A 22,916-nucleotide genomic window follows, 5' to 3' on the forward strand; every position below is an offset into this window, starting at 1 on the left:
CCGGGAGCCCCAAACCTCACCCCTTGCCCCACAGGGCAGAAGCCCCAGCGCCCCTCCCTGCCCCCTCCCCGCCCCCGGCGGCTGGAGTCCTAAGTCCTGCTGTGTCTGAAGCACAGAGACCCAGCCTCCCCTGCCAGGCCCTGGAATTTTTATAGCACATTGGGGGGCCTCAGAAAGAAAAACCTTGAGAGCCCCTGCACTAACTGGCCCCAGGGATTCTGCCACTGCACACTAAAAACCTGTAGTTAAAGCAGTAAATGCTTCCAGGAAGTATGCATTCAAGCCATTCTTTCTCTTTCAACTAAATATAATAATTTTTAAAAATAAAGGTTGCACAATGTTGTTTTTGCATCTCCTGACTATTACTTTAGAGCTTCTACAGCAACATTGATTTGGCCAGTTTGAACACATGCAGTAGTTTATTTTTTCCTCATTATTGGGGGAGCTAGTAGCAACCTCCCTCTTGTCCCCGCCTCCACCATTGTTAAGTTGCTTAATACTTTTCATTATAAAAGATGCTTATAACATTTTCTGAAAAGCTCTAACACCTCTATTGTTTGCAGCAGACCTTTGAAATTCAAGAGGGGGAAGCCCTCTGGTCAGAGAAGTTCCTTTTTTGACCCATTACATTCCTTTCTGGTTTTGTGCATATGCATTTTAATACAATCTTTAATTAAATTATCACATACTATTTTGTAGTCTGAGACCTTTGTCTCATTCAGTGTACAGGATGCATATACAAAGAGGTAAAATTAAGGCTGCATGGGCAACCATAAATCAGGCATTTCAAATGCATGATATTGTAATAAGAAAAGGAGGACTTGTGGCACCTTAGAGACTAACAAATTTATTTGAGCATAAGCTTTCGTGAGCTGTAGTACTCATTTTCTTTTTGCGGATACAGACTAACACGGCTGTGACTCTGAAACCTGATATTGTTATATAAACATTAGTTTAACTTATTTTTGCATGTAATTATTATAGCTTATCTATTTTGATGTGTCATTACAGTTATGAAGTACAACATTGTAGCTACTTTTGATATAGGATCCTTAACTTTTTGTAGTTTTTTCACACTTTAAAATATTAATCATGCAGTCTTACCATGGAGCTTGTCCTATAAGCACTCTAAATTTTATGAGAACAGTAGAAACCAAGTGTTCAAAGTTATATCCGTTGCATGGTTTATGTTAGCACTGAAGCTCTCGGTAGAATATGGGAAATGTTTATGCCACATAGCACTTGTTAGCCGACGGCCAAGGATGTTTGGTGAGGTGCCAGCTATGCCCGTTTATACCATCCGTGACTTTAACCGCTAGGACGCACTGTCCCTTCGCGGCGGGCAGCCCGGGCTAGGCTGACGGATGCCCCAAGGTCCTAACTACCCGTGACTTTAACTGCTAGAGCTCAGAGCTCCTTTGCAGCGGGCAGTCAATACTGACTGACAGGTGCCCCAATGGCAGCACTAAGAGCCTCTCCACACCCGTGACTTTAACTGCTAGAGCTCAGAGCTCCTTCGCAGCGGGCAGCCAGGATTGACTGACAGGTGCCCCAAGAGTTTGCCCCGTGGAGGCAGCACAACTCAACGCTAGGCTCTTAGTACTCTCACCTAATGGCCAGGCTTTAGAGCCAAAACGGCTGAGGTTCTTTAATTGTGTTGGCTGCTTTACAGTAAACCAGAGAAAACAAGTCAGGCTTATGCATAAATGGTTACCAAAATTTATTAAGCTAGATTCTAATCATGTGGTTACAAAATTGCTAGTGCCTACTTATTTAAATGTAGAGATGTTACACACACAAACAAGTTACAAAACTGAAGCCACAATCCCAAAGAAAACAAAGTATAGAGCTCTATTTCAAAATATGTGTACACTAAAGATAGGAGATCAGGTGTGGGTGCTTCTTACCCTCCTTGCATCTCTCGATTCCAGCGGTGCCAAGCCAGGATCGGTCACTCAATTCCGCGGAAAGACGAATAAGGGACAAGGCGTAGGGACCCTCTTAGCTGCAGAAGCCTTGGGAGGCTGTCACTTATCTGACCAGCAGATAGATAGTGAAAAGCACTCAAAAATCATGGTGCTGTAGGTCCCCTACTTATACCTCTGTACTCCTTTATTCTCTTTCTCCTTTCTTATGCCAAATTGAGGCTGGTCTGTCGGGGTGACGCCAGCTTTCGCAAGAGTAGTTTACACTTGCAAAGGAGAGAAACAATAAGTGTCGACTACTGGACATTTCTTTTATCAGGGTAAATATTTTCCCAACTAGGATGTTGGTGTGTGTGCATCACGCTATTTAGTTGGGGCTAAGAGCCATGTCTGTCACAGGGCCTCTGCCTGCTGTGAGCTTAATCCTTGTATCTGTTCCCAGAGGCACATTGTAGCAGCACACCTGTGCTTTCACAGCTTCAAAGGCTGTGCTGGAATATATGTTAAGTGCCCTGTTCCTGCTTCCTCCTGTGTTTCCAGCAATGCTGGTCTGAGGGGGGGGGCTGACTGTCTGGCTACAGCACTATCACATTCAACCTAATTTCTTAATGTAATTAGAATATGCAATAAATAAGATATGTTCTTCACAAATGATGTAATCCTGGCTGACCTTTAACACCTGGAACTTCCAATCAATGGGCCTTATAGGTGTTCATAGCCTCTCAGGTTTGAGCTAGAATGAAAATAATTAAAGCACAAAATAACTGCCATTTGTAATAAGAAGAAGTAGGAGTAGTTTTCCTTATGTAAGTAAACAATTATACAGTATTCCCACACTAAAACTTTTAAATTACTGATATGTATGCTCCATGGTAAAAACACTAAAGTGATGTTGAAATCATCCCCAAACCAATCATCATAAACCCAAGAAATTCAGAGTTATGGTTATATAAAAGAATCAAAACATATTGAGATTTGGAAGTGAACAGTGAAGGCACTCAGACAACCTTAACTCAGTTCTATAGTGATGCCATACAATACCCATACAACTATAAATGCATAAGTGTTTGTAGTCCTAGATTAGATTAAACTGATTTTTAAAGACCTATTCATACAAAAAAAATTACTTTTGGTGTCACTGTATAGCAAAGCCCTTCTTCAAAATAAACACCATCTCACATTGTTTCTAATGGGAGTGAGGCTAAGTTGCACAAGATTTCAGTGAGTTTTTACTACATGGGAAGTTTTGAAGAGTCTGTTTTGTTTCTGAAATCAATAAGGACAAAAATATTTTGTGACACAGAGTGCTGCATTTATTAAAGAACCCGTTTTAAATTATTTTTTTAAGTCACAGACTAAGATTTACTTAACAACTAGGCTGCTGTTGTGCAGAGACCACTGCCTATCATGCTGACCAATGTTGTCGTATTGTTTCCTTGTACTCCAGTGTCACTCTGTCTGCATCCATTTTTTCTCTCTCATTTTATAATCTAAATATAAGCTGTTTCTGATAGGGAGTGTCTCTTTCTTCTGCGTCTGTTCAGTGCCTGTCACAATGGGTCCTGGTCCATGACTAGGTCTCCCAGGTGCTATGATAATACAAATAATAAATCATAATACTGTGGTTGAATCCCAGTTTTAAGTGCTAAATTTAATTCATCTTTAACTATGGAATTGTAAGCAGTGCTTCCATAGTTAAATGCAGAATTGTGCATCATGCATTTTATCTATGAATCCATTGACTGACAGGTGAAGCATGTATGATTTTCAGGCAGAGCATACAGACTTGATAAGTGAAGGATAAATCTTCATGTTTTTGCAGTATGCATTTTATGTGTTTGATAACGTAGTAACATCATATGGCTATTCCTTTAAGAAGAGCACACGCTGAGTTTCACCTTAATCAAATAAAAAGTTGGTTCAGCCACCATTGCATTTTTGAATATGCTAATGTCTGTAGAGTTCAGACCCTTTCTAACTGCCACTATTAATTGTCCTTATAAATGTTAATGAATACCAGCTGAGGTGCCATACAAGTAGCTGTCAGAGACTAGAATGTACGAATAAAAAGAAACTATGAAAGGATCGAAAATCTTAGTTACCTGTGAATCAATCTTAAATATGAGGGCATTGGAACTACTTTACGAATGAACTCTTTCAACCAATAATTTGTTATAAAGAAGATGTTTGATCCACAGATTCAACAGATGATTGGATCTCAAATCAGAATTCATGGGAGCTAGGCAAGCCCCATTTTCTAATGGTTTATTCTGCAATTTCATGCAGAAGACTGAGTTAACTTTTGATCACTGGCTCTCGTCTCCTGAGACGAAGTGGGGGCACTTTGGAGGCAGTGCGTTTAGTACGTGAATCTAAGGAAATCTTTCATCATTTAATAGTGACCCTTTAACTTAATTAAAGATTGGAACTGACTTTTAATAGGAACTACAAAAGACCGTAATTCTTGTGAATGACAGTGAGCATTCACATAGTTAAAGATTTACAGGAATATCCAAGCAGGCTTGTGTACATATAGTTTTTTGTAAATACATGCATAAAGCTTAAGGTTATATATAGATTTCTTAGAAATTATTAAATCTGATATTTGAACATGAATCAACTCTTCCAAATTCTGTTTTCTAGGCATTTATTCTTCTTACAACTGAAGACCGATATTTTGGAAGGAAGGTAATGAAAAGTTCTTAATGAAGTCATCTTTTTTCAATAGCTGGACATAAAAAGGAACAGTCAAGGAGAAAAAAATCTGTTTGAGTAGATTTTTTGCTATCATAAAAATGTTCTTAATTGAATATTGCTTTACAAAAGCAGGCAAATGACAATGTTACTAACATCTATAGAGCTAGTTGGTTCTATAAAGGAGCAACCCATGTTGTGACTGTGCCAGAGGAAACTGCCTCATTTGAGCTCCAGTGGGCATTGTGCTTCACATAGGTGGTGTGTGGTGGGGGCGAGGTGCCCTCCCCACCCCCCCGAGATATCTGCTTGCCGGGTGAGGGAGAGGGGCTCTGTCCTTCTCCTGCTGCACCTGCCCCCTCGCACATTTGGCCCCTATCTCTGGTAGCCAAGCCCAGGCAGAGAGCAGAAGGGGCAGGACGAAGCCACTTCTTATGCTGGCTGAGGGTAGCCGCTTGGATCACTGCTCTGTGCAGCGCAGCGAGTGCCTGTGAGAACCCGGTTGGGGAGGCGGCAGTGGCCCTTCCCCTCTGCTCTCCTCCCAGGCATGGCTGCTGTGGATATGGACTGAGCAAGCCAGAGCCACCCCCAATGTTCCCTCTAATTTTTTACATCCATGTGTGGAATTAATTTTGTGTGTTCCAATATGTAGGTGATGTGTGGTGGGGATGGGGCCGAGGGGTTCGGAGTGTGGGAGGGAGCTCAGGGCTGGGGCAGAGAGTTGGGGTGCAGAGGGGTGAGGGCTCAGACTGGGGGTGCGGGCTCTGGGGTGGATCGGGGATGAGGGATTTGGGGTTCAGACTACCCTGGGGCTGCACCAGGGAGAGAGGACTCCCCCCCAGCTGTCTCTTGTGGGAGCAGCCCAGATCCAGGGGAGAGGCGCTTCTCCCCGGCCATGGTAGCTCTGAGGCTGGGACTGGGGAAGAGGCACCTCTTCCCCTGGTCATGGCAGCTCCGAGGCTGGGACCAGGGGAGAGGCGCCTCTCCTCCCCTGCATGGACCTTGACAGCCTGCTGCACCACTTACAGGAAACGAAGGCCTCCCCACTCCTGCCACATTTCCAGCTTGCTTGGTCCCTGTCCCCAGCAGGTGGGCCCGGGCAGGGAGTGGAGGGGGAGGGCTGCTGCTGCTGCCTCCCCAGCTGGGTTCACTCTCAGGCAGCTGCTGCATTGCACAGAGGCAGCGACCCGGAGTGGCCACCTTCAGTCGGCCTGAGAAGGGGCTCCATCCTGCTCCTGCTCAGGCCTGGCTGTCACGGAGAGGGGTTGAGGGAGCTGGAAATGTGTCGGGGAGGCGCAGTGGGAGAAAGGCAGAGCCCCCTTCACTCCCTGCAGGTATTCTGGTAGGATGGGGAGAGCAGGGTGGTCCCTGGGCTGGGTGCAGGGCAGGAGGTCGCTGGGGAAAGCACTGGAAGCAGGTTCCCTTGCCTCTGCTCAGCTGGAGGTAGGGGCATTTCCCATGCCCCTGGGATCCCCTCCTGTGGTATCTCTGACTCCGTGAGTTTCCTGGGCCAGGGCCAGCCCCAGCCAGGCTCAGAGGCACCTGCTCCTGTGGCCCCAGCCCCTCAGGAACCCATGGAATTGGCTGCCCTGACCCAGGGAGGTGGGGCTGGAAGTTTCTTCCAGAGGCGACACGAGGGGCAATCACATGTCCCTCTATATACGTTGTACCCCCACAGTATCAGGAGGCACAAGTTGTCTGTGCTTCAAAAGTAGATCTCCTTTGTGGAGGGAGTAGCATGGTGACTTGTACCACCCCTTAAGGGTGTGGTGCATGCTCTGCCTTCCATGGCCTGCCACATTCCTCTAACTCTCAGATGGTCCTAGTAGAGAACAGTCCCTGTCCTCAGGAGATTTCATGGACTTCATTTGTACGTAGTCCCTGCTTGGTAGGCATAAGTTAGAAGGCTCCGATGTCCTTCTGTCAGTCTTGTGCATCGATGAAAAAGTCTAAATTGTGGTCCAAACCTTTTATCTTAATTACCTGTTGTCTTTAAAAATTGGTAGCAAGTTCTGTATAGACTCTAGGTCAGAGCTGCATTTGTGCACTTGGCTAATTTTAATGTTCATGTCTCATGTTAAAAATACTAGACTGCAGTTATTAAAGTTATATCCAGAGCAAAAAAATCTTTCCTTCCTTTTCCCTTTCCAGAATAAGCATCCAAGGATATGAAATATCCATTTAAGACACGTTATTTCCATTCCATTAATGAGCTGTTATACAACTTGCTTTCATCACCCTACTATGCTATGACTATTGTCTTTTGTTTAAAAAAAAATCAGTGAGATTTGCTGAAGATTAATATAAACATTACGAAATACATTGATTGCAGAGAAATGGTTCATATTCTACCTATTTATGCTGTGTGTAAGTGTGTGTGTATATCTCTGTGTACACACACACACATATATATAAAAAAACACCTGTTTTTCTCTTTTCTCAGGTTGTTATGCCCTCTTAATTCTGCTGTTGTCCTTGCATCTTATGCCGTACAGTGTAAGTAATGACAGATCTTTCTTGTCTGGTAAAATATTTGACCATCATTGAGCTGTGCTTTACCTTCCACTGAGCTGTATTGATAACTCCAGTGCAGAAGACTTCCTTTACCTATCCTCTTGGATAAAATTGTTACTGAAGTTGATGCATTGTAAAGAAGGATTAAGGAGCTACTTGGAAGGAAAAAATAAATGACCAGTACTCTATACTTGGATGCCTAGGGCAGTTTCACTAGATAGAGGTAGCATGCTCATTAAATCTGTGCTATAGAAAATATTAGATTGATTCAAGAATTAGAAATAATCAGTGTCCTCATTTATGTTCCATATAAAACTTACAGTATGAATTGGTCTAGAACATATTTTCACTCTAAGGGTTTTTCTACACAGGAATGTCCAGGAAAGCTAATATGAATTAACTAAGGGTGTGAGGAGGTATTTCATAAAGCAGTGTATACAGAAGGGCAATTAAAGAGGAAGGAAGGTTTATGTTGCTGGGGGAAGGGGATGGCTAATGGTACGAGTACAGTGTGCAGACTAGAGTATATATGATTTTTCTAGCATATTTGGGTTTTTCCCTTGTATCTATATAATAAAATAGCCCTGCCATTTGTAGACAGTGATGTTCCCAGTAGAAAAGTTGTTTTCCTCCTTCATTTTCTTTTGTAAGCTACTAGAGTTTCTGTTGCTGCTTGTGCTGCATGTTCATTCTGTGAGCCTCTGGGTTCAGCAAAATACGGGGCATCCTAATAATAAGGGAAAATACTGCCCTAACAAATAAAATACATGTCTATTGTCTTGCTAATCGGCTTCCATTATTTTTACTGAATAGATCATTATTCTATAATGATATATAGATTACTGATTATGGTTTTTATCTGAGAATAGATATTGTAAACTATTGTCATTTCAGTTTTGGATTTTAATTTAACTATCTTCTAAATGAAAACTGAGATTCTAGAGTACAAGATAGCAGCCTTTAAGGGGGAAAAGTTTCTTGCTTGAACTGCCATTGGTTAGCCCAGTTTGACTCATTTCTTGCTAAACTACTATGACTTTTCAGCTGCAATTTCCTCATGCATTATTTCTTGTGTACGGAGGAGATTGATCTTGCAGTTTTAATTGTTGGTTAAAAACGTGTGGCCGTTGTCTCTGAGTTTCCATGATGTGTTAAGTTTTATATTTATTTTTACATTTTCATTTCTTTTTCACAGGACTTCTTGTATAGGAAATTATTTCATTTAAGTAGTGGTCTCTTTTTTTTCCACGTGTAAAATATAATTTATTCAGTTTTGTAAATGTTTCTAACCACTCAGTGCTGTAGTTGTGGTAGCCTGGAATAGATCATGCTTCTGGAAAACCAATTGTTTCTATGTATTGCCTTTTCATAGTAGTTTGGCTTTAGTAGTGAAGTTCTAAAATAAAACTGTTCTGATACATTGCCTTTTGGTTATGCTGCACTTAGCTTTGTTTGATGGTAGTAAAAATTACAGGAGAGTAGAACAGTCTGTATGGTTGTCAGGTTAGTTGATGTGACTGTATGATTTATCATAACTACAAAGACTGTTCTTTAGATATAAGGGACATGCAGATTAATTATTGTTACTTTTAAAGTTGTTGAATTTATGTTGAACATTATATATTGCACATTTATATTCAGCACCTCTTGAATTTCTTCTTTCTTAAAAGCAATCACTAGTGAGATGTAATTTTCTTCAAATATTTTAAAATAATTTATTACTCATGAGTTCAATTAAAGAACACGTTTCAAATTCCACATCCTGCCCTATTTTTCTATTTATGTTGTAAACTAAGATTATTGCCCACAAAGTTCTAGAAAGTTAAATGTAATGGATTGTCCTACACAGTTGGCTTTTATTTAAAATCGCATGTAGATGATCTACTGCTGCTGCTGCTTCTGCTGTCAGTTCTTATAATAAGGCCCCAATCCAAGGAATAAATTGTTGTAATGAGTGCTTTAAATTGTGATTCATTGTGACTGAGTTCTTCCTCCATATCTTCTAAGAACAGAGGTGCCTCTTTCTTTTCACTCTTGCTCCTAATTTCTCAATGAGTCCGCAGAAGGAGTTGTACAAAGTAGTGCTTACATCTCCAGCTCTCCAGTCTCCCACCCTTGCTTGGAGAAGCAGGAGGTTTCTCTAGAGTTCTGCTTCCTTTTTCCAAGCAGAAGGTGATGTGGTGGTTTTTTTTGTTTGTTTTTTTTAATTTTCTCCGAGGCTGGCTCCATTGTCCTTCACCATTCATTCCTCTCCCACTCTGTAGAAATGACATTCAAACCTTAGGTTACTTGGGCCAGAAGTCCATCAGCAGGATATGTTTGTTTTTTAAAAAACAATAAGACATTGGCACTTGCTATTTTTCTCAGCTGGAAGAAGGGAGTTCAGGAGTGCTTCTGAGACGCAGGTAAGTCAGAGGGGTAAGAAAAGTCCATGGCATTGGACCCCCTAGGATGCCAGAGTTAGGTGGTTTCTTTTCCCAGTTATTCCAGGGGAGGCTTTAGCTTCAATTCTCAGTCCCTGTGAGTGCTATCTCAAACCCTGCTTCTTCAAGCTTTTGATCAGGGTTTCTTCCAGAGGGCAGCTCTGACGCCCACTAGCTCTGAAACTGAAATCATAATTAAAATAACAAAGGGAGGGTAGATGCACTCAGGTCGTTTGAATTCCCAAGATATGGAACCAGTTTCTGCTCTTCTATGACTGCCTGAAAATTCCATGTGCTGCGTCTGTTCTATTTCAGGCTTTCTCAGTTGTGTGGATCAGGTCAGCGTGGCCTCACATTCCTTTTACACCTACCAATGTCTATCTTCAACAGTCTAGCCAAGCACATGTTGTGCCAGTCTTTCATGGCAGCAGACCACCCAAATAGCTAAAATCTGCAGGTTAGAGGTAGTTTAAATATCTCTCCTGCCAGTTTTCTTCCACTGCAGAGCAGTTAGACTATCACTTTTTGGGCCTGCCAGCAACTCTCAACTTGTCATTTGTCTGCCAACTCCACTGGACAATCTGAATGACTATGATCATGCAGTAAAATGTCAGTGTTAAGGAAGGAGATTGCCCAGTTTTAAAACCATATCGTCAGGGCTTTTTTGCTCAGAGATTTTCTTGTTCCCCCTTTAGTATCTCTTTCCTCTGCAAATACATTTTAAAAAAGACACTCCCTGTCCCTTTAAGGGAGGACTGTGCCTCCCCAAAAAGCCCTGCTTCTTGTCCCCTAACTGCCCCCTGGGACCCCACCCCCCCGTTCCCTGTCCCCTGACTGTCCCAACCCCTATCTACGCCTCCACCCCCTGACAGGCCTCCAGGACTCCAATGCCTATCCAACTACCCCCTGCTCCTTGTCCCCGACTACCCCCCACCCGAACCTCCACCCTATCCAACAGCCCACTGTTCTCTGACTGCCCTACCCCCTGACAGACACCCCCCCCCGGGACTCCCACTCCTATCCAACCCCCCCTGTTTCCCGTCACCTGACTGCCTCCACCCCATCCAACCGCTCCCTGTTCCTTGACTGCTCCCTGGACCTTCTACCCCTTATCCAACTGCCCCACTCTCTGCCCCCTTACCATGCCGCTCAGAGCAGCAGAAGCTCGCTGCCATGCTGCCCGGCAGGAGCGGCGGGCCATGGTGCTGGCGGCGTGGTGAGATGAGGCTGCGGGGGAGGGGGGACAGCGGGGAGAGGCCAGAGGCTAGCCTCCCTGGCTGGTAGCTCAAGGGCCGGGTAGGCCGGTCCCACGGACCGGAGTTTGCCCACCTTTCCTTTAAAGGGGGTCATAGCCTGGGGCACAAGAAAGTGCTGTCACTGAAGCAGCAGCAACAGAGCTCTTTACGACTGAGGCTATGCAGCCCAGTAGATTGGAGATTGCTCTACCATAGTTGAGGTGATTAGCTGAAGCTTTCAATAAAATGTGTTAGTATAACATGACTAAAAAAGAAAATAAACCCCAAGGCCTTCCAAGTCCTATGTCTTTAACAATCTTTTCCCTTAGTATCTTAGAAATAGTAAAAGAGGAGTTTCTTCGAACATTTTTCAAGCCTTCCACATCAGGATTTACCTTTTCCTAAAGGAAATTTCCAGCCCCAATGGTTTAATCCCAAAGAATTCTTAACAATCCACATCAGACAGAAAATCTCTTGAAATAGTCCCAAAGGAATTTGTTCATAGATTTTTCAAGACCACTTCCTTCATCTTTCAATTACATTTGGGCAAATCTACATGCTGGCTGACTGGACATAAATTACACCTAGAAGAATGAGAATAATGAAATTCTCAGTTTACTAACAGAAACATAGTCACCTACTCACTCATAATTCTCCATAGTTTTGTCACTTGAGCATCTTTGGATTCCTGGTCTGCTGGGACCTTCTTTTCAAAGGTCTGCTCAAACACGAAGGCTTCCAGCAGCTGAGGTACTGAGCCTGAGGAGCATCGATGTTCCTGAAAGTTCATGGACTTCTTGCTCAAATCTAGAAACTGTCTACAAATCTGTTTAGAGAGACAAGGTGGGTGAAGTAATTTTTATTGAACCAACTTCTCTTGATGAGAGATACAAGCTTTTGAGCTACACAGAGCTCTTCTTTGGACCTGAAGAAGAGCTCTGTGTAGCTTGAAAGCTTGTCTCTCTCATCAAAAGAAGTTGGTCCAATAAAAGATATTACCTCATCCACTGTGTCTGTCTTCTAATATTCTGGAACCAACACAGCTACAGCAACATTCCAGATTACAAATCTATTTGCCCTTCCTCTTCTCTCCACCCCCCTTCCCAAGTCCTTTTATCTACCTTGTGTATGACCTAAGCCTTTCAACAACCAAGAGAAACTGTTACACACTTTAACCAAGCAGTTAAATTATTTTATACAAAACTAAACCTTGGAGAAAATCGGAATCATTTTTAGGATTACATGGGAGGCCAGGGCCACAAAGCATCCATATCCACTATATATATAGACAGACACACAGGAATTTTTCAGGCCTTTAAATGTTTGTAAAAGATCCTTTTACCTCGTTGAGGACTCTCACAACCATGTTACTTGTGAGGCATATTATCTTAAGGGTTCCTCCAAGGAATTTGCCACTTGGCTATTTGGTCTTTATTGCATTTGTTGACTGAGCACTATTAAATAGGTGTGCTCTCCTTGTTTAGTATGGCTTTTTGAATGAATGGTTCAGGGTTTTTTTCTTTGATTTTTCTTTATTAAAACTTTTCAGATACATTTTAAATGATCAGTGCACATTCAAATGAGAGGTATGTGTCCCTCCCCATCCCATCCCACCCCCCTTGGCTCCATTTCCTTGAAGATTGATTTCTTCATGTTTGTTGAGATTGTTATACTTCTGGTTACTTCCCAGTTACAATGAATCATAGACCATCAGATGCCCACAAGCAGGAAAGATAAAACATCCTAATTATTTTCCATTGTTTGGAATGGAATTAAAAAGATAATTAAAAAGAAATGTGGGATGATGCTTGAGACTGCTCTTCTACAGTGTGTACTAAGCAGCATTTATTACAGTTAATCTCTTCAACTACGGCAGTTGTCTGGAGAGTTGGAGATGCAAGTCTAACCTGTGCCTCCTTGCTGGCCTGACATCAAGGACGTCCCTAGCTAGGAAGAAAGGGGGGGGAAAGGGGGGAGAGGCGCCTACATGTTTGGAAGATGAACTAGAAGACCCCAACCTCATAATGAATCACTGAGCAATAGGTGCTCTCTTTAGAGAAGGTAAAATTACAATAAGAAACACAAGCATAAATTTTGAAGTAGAAAATTAAGATGTACTATTTTTGGCAATGTAGTCTCTTGTTGACAAGAATATGCTTCAAACCAACTTTGGTATGAAAAAACACAAAAAAAGCCTCAGTTTAGCCCAAAAAAAACAAAAATATTGGGTCAGAGATTATATGGAAGAGATTGAGAAATCTTAATTGCTGGAAAGGAAAAATAAATATACTCTCCAGTCAAAACACAGTTGTCTGAAATGTGCATATTTTATTTTGATACCATTATTAAGCATATATTACTTTGGATAAACTGTTCATAAGTTTGTGTTTCTATAGCCTTAGCCTTTAGTTGTGCACATCTGTGCAGGGTATTGACCTGGATCTACATTAATGTGTTGCAATACATGGAATTTTTTTGGTTTGGCACAGTTCATGCAAGTGAGTGGTTTGCTTTCAAAGGAAGAGTTAATGTTTGACAAACATTGTTAAAGTTTGTTTAGATATTTATCATTAAATCCGAATCTTTCTGTCAAGAGTGTGTTTTGCTAACTAGTACAAAAATTAAGCTGCTTTCAAAGGCATTTAGGAGCAAAGGACAGTAGGAACATTACAGTAACCAAACTAAATTACTTCATGTTTGTCCTTTCATATTCTCTTCTATTTAAATATATGTTGTGACCCCAGTTGGTGCTGACAAGTAGCTATGGGACTGTATTTTTCCAGGTGCTGACAGCTTTCATTCTTTTATATCTCAGTAGTTAAGGTTCATATGGCGTAGAGATTTTTCCTTCGTATCTTAATTGGCCAGTATTCCTAAATTTGGCATTCCCTCTGTTTTAGGTATCGTACAGTAGTTGTGCTACAGGTTCTTTTATGAAGAAATATTAATTCTTTGGCTAACCTGTCATTTCATATTTCATGGCCTTTAAAATTTTTGTAAAATAATGACGTCTTGTTTAGAAAAATGTACTTTATTTGTGTGATTTGGCCAAGGCTTTATTGTATACTGAAACTTCTGCAATGCAGACCATTCTTCTTGTGCTTATCCACCAAATATCTTACAAGTAACTTTTTCTATATTTGTAATGCTTTAAGTGTTTTATAATAAGTACTGTTTGTTCTGTGCTAAGAAAAATAGTTCAGGTTCTAGTTATTTACATAGTATCACATTACTTCAGTAATTTTGATTGGCATATGAAAGCATTACTGCGGAGTCATTTGGGTACATCTGTACTTGTGAACTTGGAATTCCATTGAAATTAGTTCTAGGTAATTCTTTTAGCAGCAGGTAGGTGTTTGAATCAAAACAAAACACCAAAACAACAACAAAAAAACATAACAAATTCTTACTTGCTATCCATAAAGGGTGCTCTTTAGACAAAGGGTGTCAAACTTATTTTGTGGAAAGGGCTGAGTTACATCTTTGACTTTTGTCCATGGACTGAGGCTACAAAGTTAGGGCCATATGCTGTCTTTCAATTTATAGCAGATATCCCATTGCTAGAAAATATGTCCATTTTTGACTTTACTGTTGTATTCAGCATCACTCAGTGGGAAAATATTATTATGGGCACTTGTATAGAACACTGTCTCTATCCTTTGTTTATTTGGCCATTTGTGCATATATGATTGTTGTAAATCCATGCACAAATTAAGAATTGGTTATCATGACGAACTTAAACCCTCAGTTAAGATGGAGATGGATAAATAACAACTCGGTAGTTATAATGGGACAAAACAACGTTAGTTAAAGTTTGGAAGATTTTCTTTATAGTTTTAAATACAAGACATTTAAAAAAATGAATTTTCATTCTGCAGATTCTTTATCTGTAATGGGGCCACACACATCAAATCGGCTCAGTTTGATTTTCCTGATTTAGACAGTTCTGTTTCATCTGTGACATTTTACATGGTTATATTCTTTGCTGGTGCAATATGTCCAGTCTAACAAGATCTGTTATGGCGTACGAAGCAAAAGTATGGATAGGTTAAACAAAACTGGTCAGTGAGAAATAATCTTTAATTCTTGCAGTTTTCCACAACTGTACTTACTTTTGGTTAATATGCCATGTAGTGTGGAGGGGGGAGTTCCCATAAACAGTATTTACGTGAGACTATGGCTATCTATGAAACCTTTCTGTGCATGTGGTTTTTTCCCCTAACAGCTCAGTTTGGAGACTATAACTCTTCAGTACATCTTTCAGGATATCTCTCAAATTATTGCTTCATACCAGATCAGAACGAAGATTTTTTAACCAAAGTAGAATCACTACATGAACAGCACAGGTAAGCACATACTTTTAATATCTTTCCCATTCCCTCTCCTTCCCCTCCACCTCATGAGGTTGAAAATTTGGGAGGGGAGGGAAGGTTAATGTTCCTGAAAGTTTAATCTGGTGAATGTTACATTAATATTGTTTTTAATAAGCTTAAGCTTTCTGATTTTGAAATATATGTATTGAAAACGTATGTACAAAGGAATGTAGCATAAGTTAATTTTAAAAACAAATCTTGATATAAAATCAGTGGCTCAATTAAAGTATAATAAATTAATGTTGGTGTCAGGTAGACATTGAGGGCATTTCTTTGAGAGCTCCTTTTTAGAGGCCTTTGGACCATGATCAGAATCCTGTGGGATTCTCATCAGGCTATGGAAAGCATGAATAATTTGGGGTTTTCTGTTTAAGAGAGAAAAGGTGGTAGCTAATTACAGCTGTCCAGATATGTCATTTTAATGTTTTGTATCATTATGGCTGTTAGTTATTAGTCAAAAAATGCATTGGGTATGCATGTATTCTGTGGCTAGATTTCTTGATTCCTTTGACATATCTGCTGAAGTTTGCTGTGTGGGTTAAGTGGGGAAACATTTTTATTGACTATATGTATGTTACTAACACAGCTAGTACTGTATTGATAGTTATTAAAGGCATTAGCAAATGTTTGACTAGAGTGAAGTTAGAATTCTAATTTACATTGTGACTTCTTTTTGTTTTCATAACTTGTTTAGATTACTTTTGAGATGAAATTTTCCATTTTTGTTTTAATCTCAGAGATGCGTTGAATGGATTTTAATGTGTGACGGTTGAGATTTGCTATCAGGATTGAGTATCTTTAAGGGAAGTCTGTTGGTCAGGAGTCAGGAAAGAGGATATTTTCAGGACAGTAGTTAACTTCCGTGCTACATTATGCATAGTACTTTGTATTTCTCTTTTAAAGTTTTCTCCTTTAGACTGCAACACACAGGAAAAAAACCACTACAATATCTTTTTAATTTTCTGACTACTTAAAGTTCATCTAAAATCAAATTTAAAATTTGGCTTACTTTTTAATCTTTATGTCCTTTTTCATAACAAATACTTCAAATTGAACTAAATTATAATTAAGTTCAGTCTTCTAGGCAAAAATAAAAAATGTAAAGGTCCTTCAAAAATAAAAATTTGAATCTGTCTGTCACTTTTTACCCTTTTAATTGTGCGTTGCTTGTTTGGTGAGGTGTAACTAGCAAGCATTAGTTGGGTAGGAAGGGGAAGGTATTTAATTCACTTTAAGTGAAAAAAGAAGTCTTGCATCCATTGAATATTAGTGTCTTAGATGAAGATGGATAACACTAAAGGAAAATTGGTCCTCACGTATAGAAGGAATCTTCTAGACTGTGATGCGTGGATTGAATTAACTGGACCACAAAGGCCACAGAAGGAAATATGATAAAGATCTTGGTGTCTTCCAGTCTTCTACCATAGAAGCCTATGTGCTGCATCACAGCCCCTGTACGTTGCTTCTGTACCACAGGGAACAGCTTTTTCACAGCAGCTCTTCTCTTAGTTCAAGGATCTAGGCCGTAGACCCAAGGGTTCTGGCAGTTCCTCTTTGGTACTGTCCTGCACTTTGTCTACTCCCTCCCCTATTGACATCTCCAGGCCCTTGGCATGGAATATTGGGAGTAGTCAGACAGCCAAACCCTGGGCACAAGTGAGGTAACACCCAAACTGTAAGGGATTATTGGCTCTACCTGTCAAAGGCAACTGCTAATCAGGGCTGTTGTTCACTTTGAGTGGACAAGCTGAAGCTGACTTCTCCCATCCCTGCTGGCAGTCTGTACCAAAAATGTGGGGTTACTGGTGTGGCTAGAAACCTGCACACTGGGTGCAGATATAAGTAAGTTAATTGAAAATGGTGGGGGACTGTTAGAAATCACTCTTGCCAGTGAAGGATTGTGAAGGGGCACTGAATGGATGGGTTGAAGTCAAATCCTCACCACAGTCTTTTCAGTGAATGGACAGTATGGATATGGATAAAGGTGGGGCCTGTGAGAAAAGAGATTCCTTTTTCTCCTCAGACTCCTCTCTAAGTACTTAAATACTGGAGTCAGGTGTTTGTGATACTTATTTGTAATAGTTGATGGTAATTAACTCAGCAGGTACACCAAAATACAGATAATCAAGGAGTTTAACTGCCTCATTTGAAGCAATCAGATGTTGATAATTGAGGAGACAATCCATGGGAAGATTTGCCTACTAAAGAACCTCATACTTCCTAATGGGCCTAATCCCTCCTTTGAAACCTTCTGCTTGGGGGTTAAGGCCAATGAGACCTTCATGAAGGGTCTGATTATTCCACATCTGCTTAGTGTGGTATTTCTTGCATCCTCCTTGGAAGTATCTGGTGATTGCCAGTGTCTGAGACAGGATACTACATTAGCTAGACCCAGGATCTGATTCAATACGGCAATTCCTGTATCCTAAGTGGAGTCTATTAGAAGGAAAAATATATAAAGGTATTTTTTCCCATCCTTCAGTAGGGTCCCTGGGGAATTATGTTTATTTGGTATGATAGACTGTCTAATCTGACACGAGTTAGCAAAATCTGCTGTCGGCCATACATAATTCCTAGACCAGATTGTCCCCTTTAAATTCTGTCCCTTTATAGGGATTACGGGACTGCACTGTAAACAGTCATGTCCTGCTTTATCTCTTTCAGGTTTCCCGTTTGAGTTATTGCCTTCAATAGTCCTAAAAGAGGAACTGATGGAATGATAAGGTCACACAAAGATGCTACAAACTTGACAAACTCATGCACAGTGCGGTTTCTGACCCAAGACCTTCATATCTCTCTCCATTGCACTGCCATAGCTGGGAGAGAGATTGAGTCCAGCTCACAGAAGTGCACCTCAGTCTCCTGAATACACTTGTTCTAGACACTGGTGTGTGCGCACTATCTGCTAGGAAAGCTGTTGACACCATAACTAATTGATAATGCTGCAGATGTTCAGGAATCTTGGCTGTCCTTTATTTCAGCTCACACAAAAAATTCTAAATCTACAAAAAGATTCTCCTCTATGTAGATATGTGATTTTTATAACAAGGTTTTCTGATCATTCTTTATTTTGTACCATAGTAGCTAGGAGAGCCAACTGACTGTGATCGTAAGAGGTAGACACCGTCTCTGGAATCCACCTGATCCAAACTGGTAACATGCTTTTGGGGTAGTTAGACAAAATGTTAAGAAAGTAGCCAAGTTTGATAAGCAATCTTGAGGAAAAGGATAAACACTTTAACCCTAGGGCAAAAGCTACAGGAACTACAGTTCTGTTTTGGGGTAACATATGCTATCTATACCCAGCATGAGGGGTTCCAGACACGTCACTAACTCTTGGTTTTGGGTATGGACTGCCAGGAGGAGATATGAGGAGTAGTTTCAGCTTGTCCACTAAACATGCTGACAAACTGTCTCTGGTTAGGTGACCAAACATTTCTCTTCACTGGAGCAGGTGGGAATTTTATGCTAGTCCTCTGACTCCTCCTTTGATTTTTCTGGACACCTACAGGTTTCATGCAGGTTATGTACACAGACTTATGATTAAATTCTGTTGTTTAGTTTAGGGCTTATGATACTACATCTGCTGCTTTTCTGTAGGCATATGGTGTGTGTTTTCCTCCACCTTAGTAGAATTAAGGCCCTTACCAAAATTTTTCAAATACAGTAGATAGGACTCATAAACACACAGACTTCAGTTCTTAATTTTCTATATAAACCAACTGTCAGATAACTAAATGAATGTGATTTCTCTCTACTGTTCCAACATAGTAGGAGATGTGTTGGGTTGCAGTCATAGGATGCAGACATCTCCAAGACTTTTCCTATTCCAGGCAATGTTCAAAGAACAGTGTCCTTTTGGCAAGTTCCTAGATGCAGCAGTCAGTGGAACTGCAGCTCTGAGTAAACTACCTGGACCTCAGGAAAGAATGGTGGATAGTTATGATTATACCCTTTGATATATGTCATCCTCTCAAGTCACTGTTTCCTAGTGTTGTCACAGTGATCAGAGAAAGACATAGTCAATGTTATCCAATTCATTCTTTTTTGACATTGTTGGCCCTGGTTTTCCTGGTTGGAGATGTCTTTAAGTCCTGCTAAAGATCTGTTGTTGCAGTGGTCAGTGTAGTGGCCACTTCCATACAGACTAACGGACATATTTCATTGCATGGAATTTGAGAGAATGGATGTGAGGGTTTATACTGAGCATCTGCTAGATGGCTTCCTTTAATTCAGGGGGAGGGATAGCTCAGTGGTTTGTGCATTGGCCTCCTAAACCCAGGGTTGTGAGTTCAATCCTTGAGGGGGCCATTTAGGGATCTGGGGCAAAAATTGGGAATTGGTCCTGCTTTGAGCAGGGGGTTGGACTAGATGACCTCCTGAGGTCCCCTCCAACCCTGATATTCTATGATACTATGATTTAGGAAGGATTTTACATTTAGAGCAGCTGTTCTCAAACTGTGGGTCAGGATTCCAAAGTGAGTCACGACCCTGTTTTAATGGGGTTGCCAGGGCTGGTGTTAGACTTTCTGGGGCATGGGACTGAAGTCCAAGGGTTTCGGTCCCCCCGCCCAGGGCAGCGGGGCTTGGACTCAAGCTTTGGCCCCCGTGCCTAAGGCGGCAGGGCTTGTGCAGGCTCAGGCTCTCTTCTTCCCCCCGCCCCCCGATCATGTAGAAATTTTTGTTTTCAGAAGGGGGTTGCGGTGCAATGAAGTTTGAGAACCCCTGATCTAGAGTTACTACTGCATCTGGAAAGTCTTCATAACCTGGTTTTCCTACTGTAGCTGTAAGGCCATGTCAGTTTCTTACAGTTCCTGATTCCAGGTCATTCGATAGCTTCATTAGCCTCAGGACTCTCAAATCAAGGTACCTCACTCAGCTGCCTTCAGAAGTTCATCTGGCAAATAGTTGGCTTTTTCTCCTCTCATTCCTAGATCCTTTAGGGCAGTAACTAAGTTGGACTTGGCTTCCTTCATCATTATACTTCCTTTCGATGAAGTGGGCTGTAGCCCACGAAAGCTTATGCTCAAATAAATTCGTTAGTCTCTAGGGTGCCACAAGTACTCCTGTTCTTTTTGCGGATATAGACTAACACGGCTGCTACTCTGAAACCTTTACCAGGATGTAACTCTTAGTTTGTTTTGCCTTAAATGCATTGAGTTTCAGAAGGTCAGATGGTGACACCTGATACCTACAGATCAAATTATTTCCAATTAGGAAATTTCATGTCTTGTTCCTCTCCTATGCTGGGAAGAACAAAGGTGTGAAAGCTTCAAAGCCAACGTATCCCAGTAGTTCAGGTTAGCAAATGAAGAAGCTTACAAGAAGACTGGGGGAAAACCTCTTCCAAATCTTGCAGCACATTCATCAAGGTCTGTTACCACATCTCTGGCAAAAACAAATAGAAGGTTTTATGAGGAAATTTGCAGAGTGGCTTTCTCACCATTTCTTTTTAAATTCATAAAACACTAAAGTAGATGTAATTTCTTCAGATCTTGCTTTTTTGGTTGCTGGGTTTTACAGTCTGCTTTTCTTTAATTGTCTTCCTTTCATTCTGCTCTTCCTCTGCTTATTCTTTGGGGTAGGCTGCTTGCTACTTTCAGTTAATCACCAGACTGGAGCAGAAGCATGACTGTGTGAGAATAGTAATTGGTCTGAAATCTTTTCCACCTCTGTGAATAGTTATGCTCTATGTTTTTAGTTATTTAAAGGTTCAGACTTTGAAAGTTGCTTCTGTTTTCCAGAAGCTGGGAATGAGTGAAAGGGAATGGATCACTTGATGATTACCTGTTCTGTTCATTCCCTCTGGGGCACCTGGCACTGGCCACTGTTGGAAGACAGGATAGTGGGCTAGATGGACCTTTGGTCTGACCCAGTATGGCCATTCTTATGCTCAGATGGGACTGTGATACAATTACCTGGATTATATTGGAGGAGTCTAGAAGGAGCTAAAATACTGAATCTTTTAGCTGCTTCTGTGGTATTTGCAGGTATGATTAATCTGTCGACCTCCAGATGACAGGATTCTTCTGCTTTGAAAAGAAACATTTGTAATAAGTTAAAATAGTCAAGTCAGTAAGCTTAATTTCTTGTTCTAACTTAATGTAGTTAAAATTAATAACTTTTTTGTTTTTTCCTTTAGTGGTCTCAAGCAATCTGAAGCAGAGTCCTGCTATATAAACATAGCACGAACCCTTGAATTCTATGGAGTAGAATTACACAGTGGTAGAGTATGTTTACGTTGTCATTTTTTGCTTGGAAAAATAATTGAATTTATGAATACTGTTTTTAAGACAAGAGTCTTTCATTAACAGTGAAAACAGTAGCATTTCAGTAATGGCTGCACTGTATTTTGTTTTCAACTTAATTTGTATTATATTTCTCAACTTTGCATTTGACATAAAAACATCTCTAGTTTTGTCAGTAAATTAAATTGAATTTATAGAATAGTTTTCCCCCTCATTTGAGGACATTCTGTCTTTGATACTGTGCAAGATTTTAGAGAACAAAATATTTGCTTGAAGGGGGAAAGTAAACTAGATTCGTGTGTGTTAAGTACTGGGAAAATAAGTGGCTATTTTAGTGGCATGGCTGGCAGAAGTCTTCAGTATCACTTTGTGTTCTAATGCATCCTTAAGAATCCTGACCCTTTACTTCTTCAGTATATTCTTTCACCCCTAAATCTAAGTCTTGGGTCTCCAGCTACTAACATGCAAAAATACGAAGGATGGGTCTGAAAATTATTATAGATGGGCACCATAATGGGTAGTTTTCTTGAGAGAGAGGTCTTCTGTCCTAGCGTGCCAAATAGGTCACATGATGGCATACTGAAGTCTAATTGCACCTTTATTTTGTGTAATATAAATGGTGAGCTCTCCTCAATGTGATTTCATTGTGCTCTTCCTCTTGTTGCTATGTCTCAGTTACTGCCATAGTTGGTCATATTGTGGAACAAGAACGTCTCTTAGCAGAGCTTATGCACTTATTTTCCTGATAAAACATTGCTGCTGTCCTCTCATAGGTGAGTGATGTATTGGGGTTGATAGGACTTCCATTCTGATGCTCCCTATAAGTGAGACCATATTGGAGACCACAAAGGTATTGTGGCAAATGCTATCATCCTTGCCTCCAATAGCTAAGAGGGCTGAGTGAAGATACCATGTTCCTTCCTGGGGATTTGAACATTTCTCACACAGCCCTTCCCAGGGTCCTTGGTGGTTTTGGCACTAAATGAAAGGAATGTCAAGGACAGCCTTCTTCCACCCCAAAGGGAGGCAAAGAAATTAGATCTTTTAGGTGGAAAAATGTATTGCACTGCTGGCCTGCAGTGTTATATTGTGAACCAGCAAGCCCTGATGACTACATACGATTTCTCCTTCTGAGATGATGTCCTTAAATGCATGTAAAAATTGCCAGAGGATGCCAGACAGGAGTTTCTGGCAGTACTGAAAGAGGGCAATATGGCTTCCAGGACGTCTCTTCAGGCTGCACTGGATGGGGCAGATACTGCAATCAGAGCCATGACATCTACAGTAGTGATGCACAGGTGCTCATGGCTCTAATTGTTGGTTTTTCCACAGGAGGGCCAGCATATTATACATGGTCTACCCTTTGACGGTCCAACTCTTCTTTTGCCACACACTGATGAGAAACTTCACAGTCTGAGGGACTTGAGGGCTAAGTTGAAGTCATAGATTCATAGATAGATTCATAGATATTTAGGTCAGAAGGGACCATTATGATCATCTAGTC

At 41.0% G+C, this 22,916-nt stretch overlaps 1 protein-coding gene across 8 annotated transcripts in view; it reads left to right on the forward strand.

The window, feature by feature from the left end:
• Positions 1–22,916, forward strand: part of PTPN3 (protein tyrosine phosphatase non-receptor type 3) — a 278,122-nt gene that overhangs the window by 83,302 nt on the left and 171,904 nt on the right. For 7 of the 8 annotated variants that reach the window (XM_073332642.2, XM_073332646.2, XM_073332643.2 and 4 more), the window contains 4 exons: positions 4,569–4,613; positions 7,063–7,115; positions 15,017–15,137; positions 21,307–21,394. In XM_073332642.2, the coding sequence (XP_073188743.1) occupies positions 4,569–4,613; positions 7,063–7,115; positions 15,017–15,137; positions 21,307–21,394 (307 nt within the window). Of the gene's footprint in view, positions 1–4,568; positions 4,614–7,062; positions 7,116–15,016; positions 15,138–21,306; positions 21,395–22,916 lie in introns of those variants that run through there. The other variant, XM_073332650.1, reaches the window with a different exon arrangement.

The sequence above is a fragment of the Lepidochelys kempii genome, chromosome 2, assembly GCF_965140285.1.
Source record: "Lepidochelys kempii isolate rLepKem1 chromosome 2, rLepKem1.hap1, whole genome shotgun sequence".
In the NCBI taxonomy this organism is placed as follows: domain Eukaryota; kingdom Metazoa; phylum Chordata; order Testudines; family Cheloniidae; genus Lepidochelys; species Lepidochelys kempii.